Here is a 24,219-nt window from a genome sequence, read left to right as displayed (position 1 = left end):
CATATTGTTCTTATAAGTATTAGTCCCCATATGGATAATCATCTAACAAAGCCTTACTTAGAAGTAACAAAGTTACAAAACCTCCCATAGTCCCATCTCTCTCTCTCTCTCTCTCATGGAGCTTCTCATTTTACTCTATGCTCTCCTTATCTTCTATTTCTTGTTCATGATAGGGAAGCGGGCTTATGCAAGAGGAGACCAAGAATGTTACATTCTTGACTACCAGTGCTATAAGCCCACCAATGACAGAACGATAGACACTGAATTCTGTTATGAGATCATCAAGAGGACCAAGGAACTTGGTCTCCCAGAGTTGAAGTTCCTCCTACAAGCCACTGTGAGCTCCGGCATTGGTGAGAAAACCTATGCACCAAAAATCGTGTTTGAGGGCAGGGAACAGAATCCCACTGTTCTTGATGGCGTCTTAGAGATGGAAGAGTTTTTCCACGACAGTGTTGCAAAGGTCTTCGCCAAGACAGGCATTCGACCCTCAGAAATTGATGTGCTTCTGGTTAACGTGTCCATGCTCACCACGGTTCCTTCTTTAGCCGCTAGGCTTATCAACCATTACAAAATGAGAGATGACATCAAAGTCTATAATCTCACTGGGATGGGCTGCAGTGCTAGCCTTATCTCAGTTGATGTAGTCAGAAACATCTTTAAATCCAACAAGAACTTGTATGCTCTTGTTGTCACTACCGAGTCTATGGCTCCAAATTGGTATGCAGGTACTGATAGATCAATGTTGCTTGCCAATTGTTTGTTCCGGATCGGTGGGTGTGCTATCCTTTTGACTAACAAAAGGGCCTTAAAACACAAAGCCATGTACAAATTAAATTGTCTACTTAGGACACACCATGGGGCTAGAGACGAGTCATATAATTGTTGCATTCAAAAAGAAGATGAGCAAGGGAGGTTAGGTTTTCACCTAGGCAAGAATCTCCCTAAAGTTGGTACAGTAGCTTTAGTTGATCATCTGAAAGAGCTAGCACCTAAGATTTTACCAATGAGTGAATTACTTAGGTTTATGGTTATGTTCCTTGTCCAAAAAATGAGAAAAACCTCTAGTGTAGCTGGTGGGAAAACAAAACCTGTAATCAACTTTAAGACTGGTGTTGATCATTTTTGCCTCCATGCGGGTGGAAGGGCTGTCATAGATGGGGTCAAATTGAGCTTGGGTCTTAGTGAATATGATATAGAGCCTTCAAGGATGACCATGCACCGTTTTGGTAACACTTCAGCTTCTAGTCTTTGGTATGTTCTTGGGTACATGGAAGCCAAGAAAAGGCTCAAAAAGGGTGATAAAGTGTGGATGATAAGCTTGGGTGCTGGCTTTGAATGCAACAGTGGTTTGTGGGAGGTGGTGAGGAATTTGGATTTGGATGATGCAAATCCATGGAAGGACTGCATTGAAGGGTACCCACCTGTGACCTTGGTCAACCCTTTCATGGAGAAGTTCGGTTGGATCAACCAGGAGGACCCAGCTACCTTCATACGCCCAGAGTAAAACAGGTTAAAACACTTTTGACTATGCCCATCTTCTCAAAGTTTTCTTTCTTACAATATTTTCAATCACGTTTGTGTGTGTTTATATATATATATAAAAGAGAGAGAGAGAGAGAGAGAGAGAGAGAAATGTTAAGGGAAGTTTTGAAAGTATTAGTTAAAAAAAATATTTTTAAAAACTTTATATATATATATAAAAAAAAAAAAAACTATTTTTTGACGATTTTTTATATTTTCAATGATAATAGCATTAAAACTTTCTTGAAACAGTTCATTAACAAATGCTCTTATGGCACACCTATATATAAATAAAGGAGGTTTTTTTGGTACAAATATAATGCTAGTAAGTACCACGCACTTGTGGTTTCAGTTTATTCAACTAGTAAAGTTTCTAATGGTTAAATAAAAAATTTGAAATTCAATTTCTTCCTACACCAAAAACCAATTGATATTTTGGTCTAATGATAAAGAACTGTCATCAAGAGTAGATGTCATAAATTGAAACTCTTTCAAAGAAAAAAAAGTGTCATTGTATTTCCTCTCTTAAAAAAAAAAAATACACTTTACCATAACCATTTATATAAAATATTGTGATTAATTGTCAATCGCTATCATATAAATTCACTATTTCTTTTTAGTATTTATAGTATTAGATAAAATAGTTGTGATAAAACGTGTGTAAAAGTGTTTGGCAGTAGCATTATTGATAACTATAAGAAGGTTCTTAATAGGGTTGAAATCCTTGGCGGATTTCATCACCCAGTAAGTGTGTTGCTTCTAACCTGATAAGAATCTGCCACGTGTTTAAGGGCTATCATTTTTTAGTTTACTTTTTTGTACTTTCAGGATTGATAGCAACACTGCTTTATTTGAGTTTGAAAGAATTAAGAAAACTTTCGTTTAGACCCCAAATTTAATTATGCAACAGATTAAACAAATTAAGTTTTTAAGCCAGTTAACCAATTATGTGAATTTGATTAGAACATTTTAATTACCATAAGCATGCAATATCACCATATGAAAAGCTATAAATGGTAAACTAATCAACACAACGTATGGTGACGAAGTGAAAAATATAAGTTGGATGCATCTAAAGGAAAAACTATTAAAATAAGAAATTCAATAAATAGAATCAAAATTTACAATTTGGAATAAACCCTTATTTCTAAACTCTACCCTATGAAAAACTTACTGTACATGATGTGACCCCAAATCAACTGCAAGCCGCTAGGCCCTTCTATTATGAATACCTTCCATAAACCATGTCCATGACTCCAAGAACGACTTGTTAATGGTTTAATCTGGGCAATTGGTAAGTAGGCTTACCTCGTCATAGAGGCCTTACTTCTAGTTTAGCTTCCGAGTTATGACTTATGAACCATTAGGGATTACTTGTCTTTGGCATGAAACTTGGGATACCAAAATATTATATTAGAAATTAGACTCCTTACAAATATAAAAATATATTGCACTTCTTGTTATTCTTCATTTCTTCAATTAATGCCTTAATTTTTTATTGCAGGACTGTTCTAGCTAGGCCCTAGCAGATATATTGATATAGCACATTACCATGAAGCTACACATGTGCTGATAGGTTAGCTATCTTTGGGAACTAATAACGTTTGTCATTGGACATGCTCTCCATATATGTATCTTGTATATTTATGAAAAGTCCAGGGTTTACAAACCTTGGACTAACATAAACATGTATTTTCAATTATTTTTCTTTTATATTTAAAAGATTATATGTACAAGATGTCTGAAAAAAAATGTCTCAGATATGATATTAAGCTTTTATTTATCTAGTAACCTGCCTCTTCTAATTTTTTTTATTTGAGATTTCAAGCCAAAAATGATTGATTTTGGACTAAGTAGCAAAATGATGACTAGTGATAGTAGTATATGCAATATAAGCAAATGACAACTGACAATGCCAACACATTGTGACAATTCATATTTTACACCACTAGCTAGGTACTTCTAGTCTTCTACCCTTTATTCCTCTTTTCTTCTTATTCATCGCTACTCCCAATTTTTTTTATTAAAGACATTTTCTTTGTTTAGAAGATAACAATGTTTCTTGTTATTCGTTTTCATTGCTACTAGGAAGCCTCTGGTAAAAATTTTAGTTTAGCCATCTTCTTTGTAAGGACACGTTTTGTAACCCAAGCCCAAAATGTATGGGATCTTGGCTTAGTGAGTCTAGTATAATAAATCTATAGAGAGTGTGTTAGAGAACTAAGCCCTAATGAATTTGACAACGGCTAGTATGGATTTAAAAGATGATCAAACATGAACAAGGAAAATAGAGCTAAATCTATTCACTATCCGAGAAGATCTTTTTTTTTTTTTTTTTCATAAATCAATAACAAAGGGGTATAAATACAATTTTGATTGCTACAATACTCTCTTTCTATTTTTCCGATCCCCTTCTCATGGAGGGTCTCTCACATTATATAATTTCCTTTGGACCATCTTGATCCTACACTTATTGATCATCTGAGCCCTTACTTGAGTGCTTGTCCCATCAAACACCCTATTTGGCTTTCTGTGAGTCGTGGTAGCCAAGACAATACTGTTCATGAGTCTTCTCCACATAAATGCAGCTAGAAAAGTAGCTACAGTGCATTTAATGCGATGGTAGCAGCTTTTCCTTAGATGTTTCTGAATTCCCATCACTCTTATACGTGTATGATGCACGTCCTTATTGTTGGAGCCTCTTGAAAGGTTACCTTGATTGTTGGAATACAGATTTGAGCTGCATTCATCAAATCTGAGGAGAAGTTCCTCCTCGAACCACCCTTCATTCATTCCTTACTTATGAGATTTTAAAATTGGAAACCCTCATAATTATTTGTCTCTTCTCAGACCATTTAATGTCTTCAGACCAAGCCCAAGGCCCAATATATGATTCTAGGCCCTTATCTCTACATTCTTCATTTTTTTTTTTTTTTTTTTAGAGAGAGCTCTACATTCTTCATTTAATTTAATTTTTTAAATATTTCAATTAAAGTTTGAAATTATTATCTTTTTATAAATTTCTTAAATACGGCCATTTGTAGGTGCAATGAGAGTTTCATTGTTCATTACATTTAGAGGAATAGGGTAAAATATTTTGATTACTGTTTAACTGACAAATATTTTGATTAATTTTAGAGCATTTGACTAACTAGAAGTGTAAGTGTAATTCCTTTGGTCCATACACACTGTGTAATTATATAAAAGAGTCCGTTTGAGGTGGTATTGAGATGCTGATCAAAATTCAAAAGATTTGAACTTAAACCTCATAAATCACATAAGCTTGAAATTAAATCACTTAGACCAACCATTGGTGATAAATTCACATCATTTTATCTACATGCCATTGTTATAGAAATAATTTTTGGTATCTAAGTCCGTCTAATCTAACTTTTGTCCAGTAGAAGTTTCAAATGTCAAAATGCTTAACACCAATCTTTTACAAAGAAAAAACTCAAGTAATCTACAATGTTTCTATCTTTTTAGTAAAAAAAAAAAAAAAGAAAAAAAAAAAAAAGAAAAGAAAAAGTAACGTTAAAGTGATGGGCTATTTTGATTGACAATAGTCAGGCCCATGGGCCCATCTAAAAGCAACTCCTTTCTTAGTGCAGCACTTCATGTTCTCCTTCTTATTTATTTATTTATTTTTTGAGAGACAAGTTTTTTTTTTTTTGAGAAGGAGAGAGACAAGTTCATGTTCTACTTTGATTTGGCTCAGCTAATTTTCGTGATTTTCATTTATGTTTTAGTTGCACTTCACGTTTTTCTTCTAATTTGGGTCAATTTGGCTCAGTTAATTCTATCTTCATTCTTCAGCAGGCAATTTAGTTGTGGCACTTCCAAAAATATCAAAGTGCCTATTTGAACATGTTCTATAAATTACATTTTGTAATTGTCATTTCGTTAATTGAGGCAATGCCTTACTTTGACCAAATTACAAATTAATTGAGGCAATGCCTTACTTTGACCAAAGCACACTGACCAATCATCTAAGAACATGTCCTATAAATTACATTTTGTAATTGTCATTTTGTTATCAATTTAATTTTTCATTAATTTGTATCAGTATTCAGTAACCCTTGTCAATTCTGGAGCTACCTAATTAAGTTGCATAAATTTTGTAATTCATAGGAGTATATCTATTAACTCGCATTCCTGTGACAATAGCCCTTAAAATCCTAACTTTTCCCTCGCATCCGAAGAGAAAAGGTGGGATTTTGACTTGTCACGAGGTGAGAAGTTTGAGGACAGACAAATATTTGAACTGGCACGCGTGTAGGCCTAGATAGAAGCGCTTCATTATTGCCAGTGTTTGTTTTCGTATTTCCAAGGCGCTGCATTAATTACTCCAAGCGGCGCCTTGTCCTTTGTATCCAACGGTGGGCTGTTGATCTAACGGGCGTGGTTCTTCCCCGAGATTTGAGTGAAATAACTCCTGCCTCTTTGTTTGACCCCGTATAAAATCTCAGGAGAAGTCACTTCTTCTTCACTTTGCAAACTATCAGACTTCCAGCAAGAACAAGTACACGACTTCACCACGCTCTTTCAGTCATCGATCCCAGTCTTCTCCAGAGCCTTTGAGGATCCTTGTACGAGTTCGAAGATCACTCTCCAGTTCAGTTCTTGTAAGTTTTCATTTTTTCGATCCTTCAATTTTCTCTTCGGCCAGTTGCCTCGACTTTTGAACAATCATTCCCTGGTTGCTACACTCAGTGCTTCCATCTTTCCATTTAAGCGTGATGGGCAAACTCCAATATCTGGTGGACAGTCCTGCTCGATTGGAGGAATTTAGGGCCACCTATCACATACCCCCAAATGTGGGTGTGAGGTATTGCCCTCCAGAGAAAATACTAATGGATTGGAGAACGGGCGAAGTCGTAATCCCCGTTATTGCTTTCTTAGAAGGGGGATGACCATCCCCATGGGCCCCATCACCACTAATTACTTTCGAAACCATAGGCTTAGTCCCGACCAATATGCGCCCAACATGTTTAGGATCTTAGGGGCAGTTGAGGATCTTGACCGTCACCTAGGATTGAGGCTCACCTGGCTAGACGTGGTATACATGTACGAGTGTCACAGCTGACAAGGGCGGGATATTATTTAAAATTCCGGTCCGATACTGTTAGGCTTGTCTATTGTCTTCCTAAATCCAACAAAGGGATGAAGGACGACTATGTGATCGTCTCGGGCGCATGGCACGACGGTCATCACTGTCCGACCACACCAGGAGAGCCAGGTGGGACATGCTAGACTTAGGTTCACTAACAGTAGGCTTAGGGTCTTCGACTTGTAGCAATTTTTAATTCTCTTCGTACTACTATTTTCAAGTCTCTAACTGAATTCTGCTCTGATTTTTAACAGATAGAGACCAGGTTACTCCTCGGTTGAGCCTCACAAACACTGCCGCCTCAATTACCTATTAAGATCGGAGATTTTCGTAAGCGAGGACGGGCAGCTTAGATCGATTCCGCTTATCCTTGGGTATACAGCGAAACCGAAGGATTATCAGCCGATCGACAACGCGATAACGCAGGGAGATTATCGTCTCAACCGCATAGACATTGCTCGGAAAGGTTTCTTGCACCATACGACCTCACCCCGTTCCCATCCAAACCCTCAAGGTGTACTCCCGCTCGCCCAGCCGATCCAGCAAATTCCCCTTGAACCGGTAGCAGTAGGCGAAAGGGTTGGTTCCTTCTACCTCCTCGCTAGAGGAGCAGATAGATAAATTTGCGTTCGAGGGAGAAGCTTCAGGAGGGGAACGAGTGATAGAGCTCTCGGACGCCGAGGAAGAAGGCGATAGCAGTCCAGTATCCATCCCGTCTTGATAACTGCCCTTCCGAAAACTCTTCGACGACGATATGGTGGACTTGAAAAGTCTAATGAAAAATAGGGGCAAAAGGCAGAGACTAAAGGGAGTGGAATGTCCCAACCAGTTGCGAACCTTCCACCGCCACCCCTCAGATTCCTCTAGATTTGGCACCAAGCAAGTGCCAGATCCGAAAAAGAAGAGACCTATCGTTGACATTGAGGAGAGGGAGGTGGCTCCCCAAAAGGAACCAAGTAGTAAAAGGTGACGAAAGGTCACGGGACAAGAGGGCCTCTTCTACTAAGAGCCGAGAGGATGTCCATGTGGCGAGGTGCGCCGAAAGCCCACCTGGTCCCCCAGGTTGGAGCTATATGGCGCCCCCATCCCCTGGGACACCTCCCTCAGAAACTACGACGGGGGAGGGCAGGTGTTGTTGCCAAGGCTCTGGAGCAGCCTCTTCTTCTTCCAAAGGATATGGATTCGTATCGGCGCTTCAACCAATACGAACTCTTCCTGTCCCTCAAGAGGGATATAGCCATGATGAGTGAACTGATCCTCTTAATTCGGGTGCTGTTTTTTATTTTACCTCTTGTCTTTACTCTATGTTGAAAATTCTTGCAATGCAGGTTACCCGCAGATATATGTGGCCGAGGAGTGGAACAAGAAAACCCACCTCGAAGCCCAGGTTGCAGCCCAATCTTAATCGGAGGCAGAAAGATCTCTGGGCAGCCTTAAGGAGAATTATTCTCTGCTCTCTGAGCAGTTAAAAGAGATGACCAATCAGAGGAACAGCCTCGACGCTGGACTCAAAAACACTGAGGCTCAGGTCGAAGATCAACATAAAAGGTTGCACATGGAAGAGATTAACTTGGCAACTGAGAGGGAGCTGGTGAAGGGTCTCAAGGCCGAACTTCAAAAGGCCAAGGATAGCGCCCGAATAGCCGAGCAAAATGCTCGACTGGCCCAGGAGGCAGTTGAGGCTGAAAGGAAGGCAGCTTACCAACTAGGGGTGGATGAGACCGGGACCCAGCTTTCGGAGCAATTTGCCTCAGTTAGTCGAGACTACTGCAACATAACTTGGCAAAAGGCGTTGGATGCTGCTGGAGTCCCTCCTGAATCTAACCTAAGGTTACCTGGGAGTGTATACTATGATCCTGAAATCCGAGAGCTCCCAGGGTCTGATCCTCCTCCTCCTACACAGCTCCCTGAGGCTTCGGAGCAGTCCCTAATCGGCCAACTCCCACCAGCCAGCCTCGAGGTTTCCAAGGAATCTGGTCGGCCCAATGATCCGAACAAGCTTGTTGAGGCTCCCCAGGACAAGGGCAAAGTTTTGGCGGAGAAGAAGAAGACCCTCCCAGAATCCAAGAACCAAGCTGCTGATCCCTCGGTCTCTCAGAAGAAGGCCTAGAAATTTAGGGGTTTCTATTTTGTACTTATAATATTTTCTTCTGTTATGCAAAGATTTTGTAAACTTTTTTCTCTTTAATTAATGAAACTTTTTCACTTTTATTTCTTGTGTCTCTGTTATATTTCTTATGACTTGTTATCGTTGCAAGTGACTGTCCCTTTTAATTGAGGTAACAATATAGCTAAACTCATCCATCATATCATGTAGATGACGTAAGTAGTTAAAATTGGTACTAAGAAGAACAGTTAGTATAAGCCTTACCAACAAGCCACGAAGGCAGCAAGTGATTATGGAAGCTTCACAGGTCTTTTCAAATATGCGTAGAGAGCATTAGTGCCTCTCGTTTTTGAATTAAGCATGATGATGGAGTCCTATCATAATTTTAAATTAAATACATTTGAGAATTTCAATTTGAATTAAATAATCTAGATCATCCAATCCGAGGACTACAAGCATGATAGGCTTAGGTTTAAGCACTTAAAGAAATTTTAATGGAGTGTTAACTAACCCAAATCATCTGGTCCGAGGATTACAGGCCTAAATGGATTTAAGTTTAAACACTTAGAGAAATTGTAACGGAGTGTTATCTAACCCAAATCATCTGGTTTGAGGACTACGCGCATGAATGGATTTAAGTTTAAACACTTAGAAATTGTAACGAAGTGTTAACTAACCCAAATCATCTGGTCCGAGGACTACAGGCATGAATGGGTTTAAGTTTAAACACTTAGGAAAATGTAACAAAGTGTTAACTAACCCAAATCATCTGGTCCGAGGACTACAGGCATGAATGGGTTTAAGTTTAAACACTTAGAGAAATTGTAACGGAGTGTTAACTAACCCAAATCATCTGGTTCGAGGACTACAGGCATGAATGAGTTTAAGTTTAAACACTTAGAGAAATTGTAACGGAGTGTTAACTAACCCAAATCATCTGGTTCGAGGACTACAGGCATGAATGGATTTAAGTTTAAACACTTAGGAAAATTTAACGGAGTGTTAACTAACCAAAATCATCTGGTCCGAGGACTACAGGCATGAATGAGTTTAAGTTTAAACACTTAGAGAAATGGTAACGGAGTGTTAACTAACCCAAATCATCTGGTCTGAGGACTACAAGCATGAATGGAGTTAAGTTTAAACACTTAAAAGAAAAATGTGCTTCAAATGACGAGTCGGCATGCTGATTAAAGGGAAGGCTCGATTAATAATAGTGCCTTTTGAGGTTGTTTACATTCCAAGGGCGGGGTATCACATGGCTATCTAGATCTTCAAGGAAATACGCCCCTATGCCAGCCCCTGAAGTAATACGATACGGCCCGTCCCAATTAAGCCCTAATTTTCCCCAAGCGGGGTTCTTTGCAGTGCCGACAACTTTCCTCAGCACTAAATCACCAGGTTCCAAAGGTCTTGGCCTTACGTTGGCGTCGTAGACGAACTATTGCACTTTCCCTTTTTTCCTCAACTAGGTCCAAACTCTTCTCTAGCTGCTCATTGTTGTCGATCAGATTGAATGAAGTAGTTCTCAAAGTCGGGAACCCATTCTCCAAAGGTATTACAGCTTTAGCCCCATAGGTCATTGAAAAAGGGGTTTCCCCGGTAGATCTACGAGGTGTAGTTCTGTAGGCCCAAAGTACATGCGGCAATTCTTTTACCCATTTGCCCTTTATGTCGTCCAATCTCTTCTTTAGGCCATTTACAATGACCTTGTTGACGGCTTCTGCTTGGCCATTACCCTAGCGATAAGCTGGGGTGAAGTATTTATTCGTGATTTCCAATTCGCTACAATAACTCCTGAACGCTTTGCTATCGAACTGCAGACCATTGTCCGAGATGAGAGTATGAGGAATCCCGAAACGAGTGACGATGTTCTTCCATACGAACTTTTGTACATCTACATCTCGGATGTTGGCAAGAGCTTCCGCTTCAACCCATTTGGTGAAGTAGTCAGTGCCGACCAGCAGGTATTTCCTGTTCCCCGTGGCCTTGGGGAATGGCCCCACGATATCTAAGCCCCATTGAGTGAATGGCCACGGGCTGGATAATGGGTTGAGGGTCCCACCTGGTTGGTGTATATTCGGCGCAAATCGTTGACATTGATCGCACTTCTTCACATATTACTGGGCTTCTTTTTGCATGTTCGGCCACCAATAACCTTGTGTAATGGCTCGATGAGCCAAAGATCTACCCCCAGTGTGACTCCCACAAATCCTTCCATGCAGCTCTCTCAGTAGCAATTCAGCGGCTTCAGGATGGATGCATAGTAGGTATGGTCCTGTATAGGATCGTTTGTACAGTCTCTGGTCCTCAGATAGCCAGAACCTGGTTGCTTTCCTTCGGACTTTATCAGCCTCCCCTTTTTCTTTGGGCAAAATATCACACTGCAAGAAGTTAATGATAGGATCCATCCAACTAGGCTCGGCCCTGATCTGGTAAACCTACACTACCTCTGTCCCTGCTTCCGTAGGTCCCTACAGGTCCTCGACGAGGATGACTCTCGGTAAACTTTGCACCGAGGCGGTGGCAAGTGTGGCTAGGGAATCGGCATGTGCATTACCATTTCTAGGGATGTGCAGTAAATTAAAAAAGCCAAACCCCGACCATAAGCGCTTAACTTGGCTCAGGTATCCCTGCATTCTCTCATCTTTCGCTTCGAATTCACCTTGCACTTGACCTACAACCAGTCTCGAGTCTGAGAATGCTTCCAATGATTTTCCTCCCATTCTCCGAACCATGGCTATTCCTGTCAGCAGGGCTTCGTATTCAACTTCATTATTCGTGGCTGTGAAGTTTAGTCTTAGCGATTTTTCGATAACTATCTTCTCTGGAGATATTAATACTAGTCCTACACCAGAACCCTTTTGATTTGCTGCGCCATCCACGTACATTTCCCAATGAGAGGTACTTTGTTGAGAGATCATGCCAACCGATTTTTCATCCATGGCCGACGTTGGTATCGCTTCTTCTAAATGGGGTTCCTTAAACTCGGCCACTAAATCAGCAAGGATTTGGCCTTTGACCGACATGCAGGGCATGCACTTAATGTCGAAAGCCCCTAAGATCGTACCCCATTTAGCAATCCGTCCGGTGTAGTCAGCGCTTCGGAGTATAGCCTTGAGTGGGAGCTGAGTGAGGATGATGACCATATGGGCCTGGAAATAGTGAGGTAACTTTCGTGTACCAAGCACTAATGCTAGGATGGCCTTCTCCAGTAGCAGGTAACAGATCAGTACTAAGCTCGGATCAGTACTAAGCTCACAGCACAGGGAGCCACCGCAATGTAAGCAAACAAAACTTCGTCCGACTCAAGGCTGGACATAATTGGTGGCCGAGCTAGATAGTCTTTGAGTTGCTGAAAGGCCACAGCACATTCTTCAGTCCACTCGAATCCCTTCCACTTGTTGAGCAAAGAGAAGAAGGGCCGACACCTGTCTGCCGACCGGGAGATAAATCGATTCAAGGCAGCAATCATTTCAGTCAGTTTCTGGACTTCCTTGGGATTCCGAGGAGCTCGTAAATTGTTGATGGCCTTTATTTGGTCGGGGTTAACCTCAATTCCCCTATGAGTCACCATGTATCCCAAAAACTTGCCAGACCCCATGCCAAATGAGCACTTGGAAGCATTCAGGCGCAGCTTGTACTCCCTGAGGACTTCAAAGGTACTTTCAAGGTCCTTCACATGCTCAGCAACAATCTTGCTTTTCACCACCATGTCGTCTATGTAAATTTCAATGTTTCTACCGAGCTGCGGCTCAAACATCCTCGTCATCATTCTCTGATAGGTAGATCCCGCGTTCTTTAAGCCAAATGGCATTACCTTATAGTGGTAGTTACCAATAGGGGTAACGAAAGCGGTCTTTTCCTGGTCGTCCAAGGCCAAGGGTATCTGGTGGTAGCCTTGAAAGGCATCTAGGAAGCTCATCCGAGGATGGCCGATAGTGGCATCCACTAGCTGATCGATCTTTGGCATAGAGAATGGATCTTTAGGGCAAGCCTTGTTTAAATCGGTGAAGTCCATGCATACTCGCCATTTCCCATTCTTTTTCTTCACTACCACAGTATTCGCTAGCCACTCGGGGTAGAAAACTTCCTTAATAGCTCCAGCTTGTTTGAGCTTCGCTACTTCTTCCCTTACTGCCTCAGCGTGTTCCTTGGATGGGCGCCGAGGAGGCTGCTTCTTAGGGGTTAATAGTGGGTTGACTCTCAGATGGTGACAAATGAATTCCAGGTCCACCCTTGGGGCTTCATAGGCGTCCCAGGCAAATACGTCAAGGTTTTTCTTGAGGAACTCTACTAACTCTTCCCTTTCTGGAAGAGGCAGCTCGGATCCGACTTGAAAGAATTTTTCCAGATTGTCTTCGATGGTGACTTTTGTCAAATCCTCGCACCTAGCTCCTTCTTCTGGATTCTCGGCAGGCAATTCCCGAGACTTTAATTGCTATAAACCCTTTTTGGCCCTAAACGAGGACTCGAATTTGGGTTCATGTTGAATGGCAACCACTAAGCACTGGCGGGCTGCGGACTGATCCCCTCGGATCTCATAAACTTGTCGTTCGGATGGGTATTTGACTTTCTGATGCAAAGTAGAGGAAACAGCCCCTAGTGTATGAAGCCAAGGTCTGGCTACAATTGCCATATAAGGTGAATACACATCCACAATTACGAAATCCACCTCCACCACTTCAGAACCGGTTTGCACAAGTAAGCATATCTGGCCTTTCGGGGTGACAACTCTTCCTTCGAAACTCACGAGGGGAGAGTTGTATGGCGTTAAGTCTTGAGGTTTTAGGCCTAGCCCCTTGTAAAGATCGGGGTACATTATCTCCACGGCACTGCCCTGGTCCACCATCACCCTCTTCATGTCGTATCGCCCAATTCTGAGGGTAATTACTAAGGTATCGTCATGGGGTTGGATGGTCCCCATCTTATCCTCATCCGAGAACCCTATAACCAGTTGAGCTGCCACCTTAGCTCTCTTCAGATCTTGGCAGGAATCCGTTGTGGATGAACAGGCAACTGACATCACCTTCGATGGCAAGGATCCTGTTCTTCCTGGTGCGGCAAAGACGACATTAATAGTTCCTAACGGAGGCTTGGATTGGTCGTTTCTTCGGGATTCTAAGCTCGTCTGACTTTCTTGGCCACTAGAGTGGTGCAGGAGGTGTTTTAATTTACCATCCCGGACCAGTTGGTCCAGGTGGTCCCATAGGCTCCTGCAATCCTCCGTGATATGTCCATGGTCCTGATGATACTAGCAGAAGAGATTATAATTGCACCTTTTGGGGTTCCCCACCATCTTATTCGGCCATCGGAAGAATGGTTCACCCTTAATCTTTTCTAGAACTTGGTGTACTGGCTCTTTGAATACAGTGTTGACTGCTTGAGGGTTTGTTGATCCCGTCGCAGAAAAATCCCTCCGCGGTTTACTACCACTATATCTATCTGACCTGAAATCCCTTCTTTCTTGGGGGATAACCTTTTCCTTGCCCTTCCCCTGTTGCTGATCTTCTTTAACTCTTTTATACTTTTCGATACGGTCCCTCAGCTGATGCATGCTAGTGACTGGCTTACCAGACGAAGATGTCCTTAAGCCGTGGTCGGTGGGGAGGCCGAGCTTGAACGTGTCGAGGGCCATCGCATCAAAGTTGCCATCCATATCGTTAAACATCTCCCAGCACCTGTCCGAATACGCCTTCAGAGTCTCACCCTCTTGCATGCTCAAGGATAGCAGAGAGGACAAGGGCCTGGACACTCTTCGGCATGTGACAAAACGCGAACCAAAGGCTTGAGTGAGCTCTTTGAAGGAGCTGATGGAGTCTTCCTTCATGCTGTCAAACCACCTCATCGCAACCGGTCCAAGACTAGAAGGGAAGACCTTGCACATCAAAGTTTCGTTCCTGGAGTAGACTGTCATTCGTTGATTAAAATGACTGACATGTTCTACTAGGTCCATTTTACCATTATAGATGGTGAACGCAGGTTGGTTAAAACGCCGGGGGAGTCTCGCTTCTTCAATCCTGCATGTGAAGGGCGATCTAGAGATTTGGTTCAAAGCCTTGCTCATGGCATCGTTCCTTACACCTCCACGTGGTGGGCTCAGAGGTTGCCTCTCATGACGACGCTCCTTCTGGTAGGAAAAGGACTCACTGACTGGCGTTCGCGATCTTTGTTGGTAAGTGGGATCCTGTTGGTCGTCGGATTCCTCATCGTAATATGAAGGAGCCCGTTTCCATTTTGCATGACGCAGCTCTCTTTTTAACTTTTCAACCTCTAGCTGCAAATCCCGGTTCTTCTGTGCATGGGATATATGACTCCCATCACGTGACTGGCTTTGCCCATTGTGCACGGTATGCGCACTGCCCTCACGATCCTGTCTCTGCTCCAAATTAAGGAAAAGGTCCACATGCTGGGATGCCCTAGACTCAACCCGTTGCTAGCTTCGTTCAGCCATCCTCAACCGTTGTTTTCACCCCTGCACAGCTCTCCCCACAGACGGCGCCAATTGTAGGGTCTGACTTTGTAGCCCAAGACCAAGAAGGATGGATTACGAGCCCAATGAACCCTAGACAATGAATTTGTAGAGAGTGGGCGAAAGAGCTGGGCTGGTTGTGAATTAAACAGTAATTAGTTATGATGTTTAAGGATCCATTTGACACAAGATCACGCTCCTCTTGCTTGACAAATGTGTGTCCGAAGAGATGTGTTATTGGATGAAAGATGATTACAACTCTTGGAACTACAGTAAAATTATCTCCCCCTTTTCTCCTCTCTCTTTTTTCCCCCCTTTATTAGAGACCTCTCCTACTTATATAACACCCTCTCCCATCATCTTCATCGTCCACTTGTTCTTCATCTAAGCATCCACTTGAGTGCATGTCCCATCTGGTATTCTCTTTACCCCTCCGTGAGTAGTAGTAGCTGAGATTACACAGTTCAGGGGTCTTCTCCACATTAATGCGGCCAGAAAAGCAGTTGCAATGCATTTAATGCGGTGGTGGCAGCTTTTCCTTAAAATATTTTCTCGTCCTAATCATCCCCAGGTATGCCCAAAGCTTATCTTTGTCGTTAGGATTGCCAGAGAGTTAATTCAGACCTTCCATTTGTTGGTTGGGTCAAGACTATTTGCGTCCGAGGAATATAACATCTTCGGACAAAAGGTGACTTCTTCGGACGTTACTCTTCCTACACTTCTGGGTGGGTTGCGTTCAGATGAATTCTATCCCGACTCGCTATTCCTCTTCGAACATACAGTACTCCTCAAGATAAGGGCCCCGGCCCAATAGGTATGTCTGGGCTTTTAACCCCCCCCCACAACACTAATATGCATAATTGGATTTGTTTATACCTAGTGTACCCATATTACACCATTAAATAACATTTATTGGATTTTTTTTTGACAAATCAATCGGATTACATTGTCTCTTTATACCTTACATGCATGCAAATATCAAGATGATAAGTGATTAATAATTACCTTATCTGTATAATATTTAAATTTCATGTTTTGAACTTTAAGATTATATACAAAACATAAGTATATGGATCAAAAGGTAAATATCATTCTATTGACATAAAGATTTTTGCCAGTGTTAAAAATATAGAGAATATATAATGTAGTGATATGATTTTCAGAATATTAATTCAATAAAAATATATAAAATGGTATAACAATAAAGAAGCACTATAACAAGCATAACTTGTTCACAAGTGGTGGAGCCACATATATCCAATATCCATTGCAACCTAAAATTTGAACAATTTTTTTTTTTGTTATATGCTAGTATTAAACTTTTTAAAGTTTGTGCATTTAAAGTTTTAAGTTGGCCCACAATAATTTGGGCTAATAATAATTAGCCTCATCACACACAATTCGTGCATGCAATGAGATTCTTATTTATTTATTTTTTTTTTAGTTTTATAATTTTCTTTTCATATCAATTTGAGGTTTACAATTTTTCCATTAATATCACACATTTGTGAACTACTGATACAACTAGAAATGCCATTAGTCTAACTCCAAAAAATGAATAAATCCACATATGAACATATAATTTTAATGTCATTTCAGTGTTCATTTTTTGGAGTTAGACTCATGACACTTCTGGTTGTATTATTAGTTCGCAAAGTGTGATATTAATAGATAAATGTGTAATCTCAAATTGAAATGGAAAAAATTTATGACACAAAAAAAAAAAAAAAAAAAAAAAAAAAAAAAAAAAGAAAAGAAAGAGCCTCATCAAATATCAAAGTTGGGTGTTTTGGTTCTTTTTTTTTTTTTTTTAAATATTTTTTTTTATTCCCGGTGGTGGTGAGTCTAGAGAGAGAGAGAGAGGTTTTGAGTTTAAAGAAATTAAATAATTTTTTATTGGTTGTTTATATTATTTTAATATGTTGTAATGTTAAAATAGAACATTTGATTTATGGTGTATTGTAGAATGATGCAGTAAAATAAATAAAGTAAATTTTTGTATATCAAAATGCCATTAAGATTAAATCCACCACTTTCTCTCATAATCTAAAAGTTCATTGGCTTAAAAATTAAAACCACAAGTAGACTCAAGAATCATGATAGATTCAAGGGAGCCTATGTATGACCCTTACTCCTTGTCTCCTCTTCTCATATGCTAGAAAGGCCATCGGCTAAATGCAACAAATTGATTCTATCAATATCATTCAGAGGGTTATCCTTGATAGGTTCCATTCAATATGGTTGGTAGTTGTGATTTGACTTTGCCCTTACAACATATGGTTTATATTTTGGAATGCATAGTAGGGTCACATGGGATGGGTGTTTCTTTGAGGGGGGGAGGGGGGGGGGGGGATAAAAGCCCAGACATACCTATTGGGCCGGGGGCCCTATCTTGAGGAGTATTGTACGTCCGAAGAGGAATAGCGGGTCGGGGTAGAATTCATCTGAACGCAACCGACCGAGAAGTGTAGGAAGAGTAACATCCGAAGAAGTCACCTTTTGTTCGAAGATGTCATACTCCTCGGACGCAAATAGTCTTGACCCAGCCAACAAATGGAAGGTCCGAATTAACTCTCTGGCAATCCCAACGACAAAGATAAACTCTGGGCATACCTGGGGATGATTAGGACAAGAAAATATCTCAAGGAAAAGCTGCCACCACCACATTAAATGCACTGCAGCTGCTTTTCTGGCTGCATTAATGTGGACAAGACCCCTGAACGGTATAATCTCAGCTACTACTACTCACGGAGGGGTAAAGAGAATACCTGATGGGACATACACTCAAGTGGATGCTAAGATGAAGAACAAGTGGACGATGAAGATGATGGGAGAGGGTGCTATATAAGTAGGAGAGGTCACTAATAAAAGGGGGAAAAAAGAGAGAGGAGAGAAGGGGGAGATAATTTTACTGTAGTTCCAAGAGTTGTAATCATCTTTCATCCAATAACACATCTCTTCGGACACACATATGTCAAGCAAGAGGAGCGTGATCTTGTGTCAAATGGATCCTTAAACATCATAACTAATCACTGTTTAATTCGCAACCAGCCCAGCCCTTTCGCCCACTCTCTACAAATTCATTGTCTGGGGTTCATTGGGCTCGCAATCCATCCTTCTTGGGCTTGGGCTACAAAGCCAGACCCTACAAGTGTAAGTCTAGAATCTATTAAAAGTGCTAGGAAAGTGATAAGTTGGCTCTAAAGATAATGTTTCGTTCAGGGAGATGAGTGCAATAGCGGAGCCAGGAATTTATCTTTGGGGGCTAAAAAAATTTTATTTTTCTTTATATATATTAATAGTAATGTAAGTACAATTCAATATACATGTTAAATATTTTATAACTTAATGTGTGCTAGAAATACGTATTTATTAAAATTAAACAATCAAGAGACAATATTAGTAAAGAGAATGAGTCAATAGTTTTTAATTTGTCAATAAACCTAGATTTTCTAAATAAATTATCACCATAATAAAGTATAATGATTAAGATAAAATAATAATAAATCAAAGCATATATATATATATATAGAGGCAAAACTGAGAAAAAATCCAATTAGATTTCAATTGAATTTCAACTATGATCTAATTTTGTGCCGTGTGTTTCATTTAAGTTTCTTAATTTGTGTGCCAATTGAGTTATTAAGTACAAAATTTGAGGAGTCCATCACGCAAATTTATAACATTGTTTGGCTAAAAGGGTATTTGTTGTTTACCTATACATGTATGTAAACTAAGAATACAATTAATCACCTTGATTAATGATTGATTTTTGTCCAATTGCTTGAATAACCCTCTTTCTAGAGCAAGTTCAAGGCCAGTCATCCTAGAAGGAAGGCATGCACACTAGTGACACTCAGGAGCAGCGGTACGTTAGAGTCAAGGGGTTCAAATGAACCCCCTGACCTGAAAATTTTATATATATATCTATTGTATTAGAAAAAAAAATGTCAAATGAACTTGTAGTTTATTTTTTGTTCTTTTGCTAGTACTATGGATAAATTTGTAATAAGAAAACCCTGTAGGCTGTAAGATTCATCTTCTACCCAAGATGCAGATCTTACTCAAGATTCATCTTCTACCCAAGATGCAGATTTTACTAAAGATTCATCTTCTACTCAAGATTCATCTTCTAAGTATGGTTGTGTTAATGTAAACAATCTTCCTTCGGACCCTGGACTACGAAAAAAGATTTCATTTTATCATCCTAATGATCGAGATGAAATAAGAAGATATTATTTGTAAAAAAAACCATGTCAACCTTATAAACACAATTTCCCTCAAACAAAAATTGGTGGACTTATGCATCGATTTAATCCTAAATGGTTTAAAGAGTATGAAAGTTGGTTGGAATATAGTATTGAAAAGGATGCTGCATATTGTTTATATTGTTACCTATTTAGACAAGATGTTGGTATGCAATATGGAGGGGACAGTTTTGTGACAAAAGGATTCAATAGTTGGAATAAGAAAGAAAAGCTAGACCTACATGTTGGAGGTGTTAATAGTGCCCATAACCAAGCTCTTAAGAATGGTGAAAATCTAATGAAGCAAAATCAACACATTCAAAGTGTTTTTGTTAAGCAGTCAAATCAAGATAAAATTGAATATCAGACTCAATTAAATGTAATAGTTGATTGCATAAGATTCCTTTTGCATCGGAGGTTAGCTTTTCGGGGTCATGATGAATCTGATGATTCAAGTGATAAAGGAAATTTCCTTGAGCTTCTACAATTTTTGGTAGATCATAATGATGTTATTAATGAAGTGTTGCAGAAAACTCCAAAAAACAGCAAGCTAACTCATCCTGATATTCAAAAAGACATTGTGAATGCAGTTGCATATAAAACTACCGATGCCATCATCGAAGATCTTGGCAGTGGGTTCTTTTCAATTTTAGTTGATGAGTCCCGTGATATCTCAATAAAAGAACAAATGGCTGTAGTTTTGCATTACGTGAACAAAAAGGGAATTGTTACAGAGCAATATCTTAGTATTGTACATGTAGCAGATACCTTCGCTTTGTCTCTAAAAGCTGCAATTGAATTTTTATTCAGTAAATATGCATTGAGTTTATCAAGACTCCGTGGGCAAGGTTATGATGGGGCCAGTAACATGCAAGGTGAATTCAATGGTCTTAAAACTTTAATTTTGAAAGAGAATAAATCAGCATTTTATGTCCATTGCTTTACTCATCAACTTCAATTGACTCTTGTAGCTGTTGCTAACAAGCATACTGATATTGCTGAATTTTTTAGCTTGGTTAGTAAAATAGTAACTATTGTTGGAGCTTCTTGTAAAAGATGAGAATTTTTACGAAATGCACAGCTTGCCAAAATTACAGAAGCATTAAACTTGGGTGAACTTGAAAGTGGGCAAGGTTTGAACCAAGAGACAAGTCTTAAACGTGCTGGTGATACACGTTAGGGATCACATTATAGGACAATCCTCAACTTGATTTTGATGTTCTCTTCCACAGTTGATGTACTTGAGATGATTGAAAAGGATAGCCTACTCTCTGAGCAAAGAGTTGAAGCTCGATCTATTTTAAGGTTAATTCTATCTTTTGAATTTTCCTTTGCTTTACACTTGATGAAAAATATTTTGGGGATCACAAATGAGTTGTCAACAGCATTGCAAAAGAAAAATCAAGATATTGTACATGCTATGACACTTGTCAAAGTGTCTAAGCAACGATTGCAGATTATGAGAGATGATGAATGGGAAGCTCTTTTAACTGAAGTATCCACATTTTGTAGCAGGCATGATATTCCTATCTTGAACATGGAAGAAATATTTGTAGTTGGTGTGAGACCACGACGCAACGCCCCGCAAATTACAAATTTACATCACTATCGTGTTGATCTATTCTTTGAAGTCATAGATCTGCAACTTCAAGAGCTTTATAATCGTTTTTCAGAGGTGACTACTGAGTTGCTACTTTGTATGGCTTGCTTGAATCCAAGTGATTCGTTTTTGGCTTTTGATATACAAAAATTGACTCGTCTTACAAAGTTCTATCCATATGATTTTTCTGAGACAGATGTATTGGCACTTGATAATCAACTTCAGACTTACATTGTTGATATGTGCTTCAATGATGAGTTTTTAGAGCTTAAAGGAATTGGGGACCTTGCTAGAAAGATGGTGGAGACAAAGAAGGATGTTATATATCCATTGGTATATTTACTTGTGAAGTTAGTTTTGACCCTTCCTGTTGCGACTGCAACAGTGGAAAGAAGTTTTTCAGCAATGAAATATATCAAGAATGAATTGCGCAATCGAATGGGGGATCAGTGGTTGAATGATTGTTTGACTGTGTACATTGAAACAGATATAGCTCGTAAGATTGATAATGAATCTATCATGCAACGGTTTCAAAATATGAAACCTCGTAGAAGACAATTGTAGAATTTCATGTTTTTTTTTTTGTGTGGTGATATTGATATATTCAAGTTTCTTTTGTTTTAGATTTTATATAATTTATGTTTCTTATTGAGCCCCCTGGACAAAAATCCTGGAGCCGCCCCTGGTGACACTACTACAATGTCCGTACAAGCATTATGGAGAGGCTTTGATTTTAAATTTGATAAGAGGTTGCTCTATTGTAAATGAATGCTTGAAGTTGATGAAGAACACGATAGGGATCTTTGATTTGGTATAAAATTTATCATCTTTCTTTTTATCTCTCTTTGTTTATTATATTTTTTAAATTATCATTCTCTTTGTTCACTTCTAAATCTAGAACTATGGTTTTTTCCTATGCAAATGTGAATGATTTATTATTCATTCACATTGTTTTAGGACCCACGAGATATATCAAGCCTACAAGTACTACCAATACAAGAACAAGAGCTCCAGGAGATAGCAAAGATTTCACCTCCTTATCCTTTCTCATAAACATCACAAAGCCAAGCCAAAGCCAAAATTGAGTGACGATTTAGCCTCACCAACTTTTACATTTCTTATGGTGTATGTTGTTTTCGTATTATATTACCTTATTTATTTATTATTATTATTAATTTATTCTAAAAAAACCATATATTATATCCCATGTTTTTCAGTGTTAGGCTCAATTAGTTTGATTTCAATATTGAAAATGGTTATCTTGTTAGGAGATAGAGGAATATGCAAATATCTTTATATTTATACCAATCGCTTTCCCTCTCCTTGGAAGATCGACAATTTTGATTCCTTTTAAGGGTTTTCAATTTGGGAAAATTATATTATTTGGTTTCTCAACCCTAAAAAATTGTATTTTTTGTTTTTTTGGCTTCTCAGTTTGTGTTCAAGAAAATGCTTGAATGTGGTGGAAACCAAATACCCAAATATTTATTATAAGCTTTGTCTATCTATTTGTTAGTCTCTATCTTTCAAACTATTGATTACTTTATTTTGTTGAATTATTTGGGTTGTGCTTGATTTCATCTTGGTTTCACTAATTTGTGCAGATAAGCATGAGTGGCCTTTTTTCTATTAAATAAGCAATGTCACACTCAAAAGTCATTGGTTTGTAAGTGAAGGGTTTGAGTGCCGATTTTAAGATTTTGCATATTAAGTTTTTTTTTTTTTTTTTTTGGGTGCAAGGTGCATATAATTTGTGGGAATTTGTATGGTTTTTGGTGTTTTAGCTACTTTTAGGAGGACTAATTTTGATATTGTCAAGTCACTGTGGCATTATTTATGTTGTTGCATCACGACATTGTGGCAGTTTATTAATTAATGGTTTTTGCCTTTTTGAGGTTTTCTTTTTGGGGAGTTTAAAGAAATTAAAACATCATCATTATTATTTTTTTGTTGAGAAACATTAAGACGTGATTATTGAACTGGAAATAATTAATCAATTTCTATTTTCCTTTCAGCCACCTTTTTATAAAAAAAAATAAAAAAATAAATAAATTATAGCTACTTGATTAGAAAGATACCCCTCTTCAAATTTCACCTTATTATGAGTAAATGAAGTGTCTACAAAGGTGTCTTAATTTTATGTCTTATCCAACTTTTCTTCAATGGTCACAATGTGCATTGTGCATTTTCTAACTCCCTTAATTTTATACAAGCTTGGATAATTTGACATGATTGTAAAGCATGTTTAATATGTGTAATTCTTTAAGTGAGTGAAAATTAATCTCACTTCCTTGGTTTTCATGGGCTATCTCATTTTAAATGAATCAAAACAAAATTATGGGCCCTCAAAATTATGTTCCCCCATAGTGCTTCTTCCCTATAACTTGGTTGCAACATTAAAACCATACCTTTTAATTATATTTCGATATTTAAAGTCCAAGTCCATTTCATTTTTTTTTTCTTCTATGCTTGTAGGTATAAATGAAACTTGACAAGTTTTAAGAAATCCACTGCAACAAGTGCGTAAGATTTAATGGAAACAATTGCTTATCTAGCACACATTGTGAGTTGTCCTATTATTGCTCTGTCACTACAAGAAAACTGGGTATAGGCGACGTTTTGAAAACGTCACTAAAAACCCAAAAAACGTCACTATAGACACAAATGGTCTATAGCGACATTTTTTTTTGCGACGTTCAAAAACGTCACAATAGAGCAGTCGCTATAGATCTATTGCGACGTTTCCAAAAACGTCACCATATGTTACTCTTTAGTGGCGTTCAAAAACTTTTTGTGACGTTTTCTAAAACGTCACTAAATAATATAACATTTTCGTAAATAATCTAAGAAAATACATTTAGCGACGTTTTGAAGACGTTTTTAGTGACACCTTTAAAACGCCGCAAATAATCAATCATATAGCGACGTTTTATAGACGTCGCCAAAACGTTTGCTCTCTTGTTTTTTAGTGACATTTTTAAAGCGTCGCTATAGGATTGATTATTTGCGGCGTTTTAAAGGCGTCACTAAAAAGGATTTCCTCATATTTTTAGCAACGTCTTTAAAACGTTGCAAAAACTTGCTCTTTTTTTTTTTTATTTTTTTTTAATGCTGTATAAACCTGCTTAAAATTCAATAATAACTAACACAAGCTTGTAA

At 39.0% G+C, this 24,219-nt stretch overlaps 1 protein-coding gene and 1 pseudogene across 1 annotated transcript; both read left to right on the top strand.

Moving 5' to 3' along the window:
- Nucleotides 1-50: 50 nt before the first annotated feature.
- On the top strand, nucleotides 51-3,257 carry LOC112020217 (3-ketoacyl-CoA synthase 12). The gene is made up of 2 exons (XM_024052784.2): nucleotides 51-1,512; nucleotides 3,029-3,257. Exon 1 carries the CDS (start codon nucleotides 116-118, stop codon nucleotides 1,505-1,507), a length of 1,392 nt encoding a protein of 463 aa, XP_023908552.2. The 5' UTR covers nucleotides 51-115; the 3' UTR covers nucleotides 1,508-1,512; nucleotides 3,029-3,257.
- A 16,258-nt stretch (nucleotides 3,258-19,515) lies between these two features.
- LOC112020224 (uncharacterized) lies at nucleotides 19,516-21,624 on the top strand (annotated as a pseudogene).
- The last annotated feature ends 2,595 nt before the right edge of the window (nucleotides 21,625-24,219 follow it).

The sequence above is a fragment of the Quercus suber genome, unplaced genomic scaffold, assembly GCF_002906115.3.
Source record: "Quercus suber isolate HL8 unplaced genomic scaffold, Cork oak 2.0 scaffold_525, whole genome shotgun sequence".
In the NCBI taxonomy this organism is placed as follows: Eukaryota; Viridiplantae; Streptophyta; class Magnoliopsida; order Fagales; family Fagaceae; genus Quercus; species Quercus suber.
This window is presented reverse-complemented; position numbering and strand designations above follow the sequence as displayed.

Coding starts and splice junctions, on each gene's coding strand:
- LOC112020217 (XM_024052784.2), top strand. CDS start 116: ATGGAGCTTCTCATTTTACTCTATGCTCTCCTTATCTTCTATTTCTTG.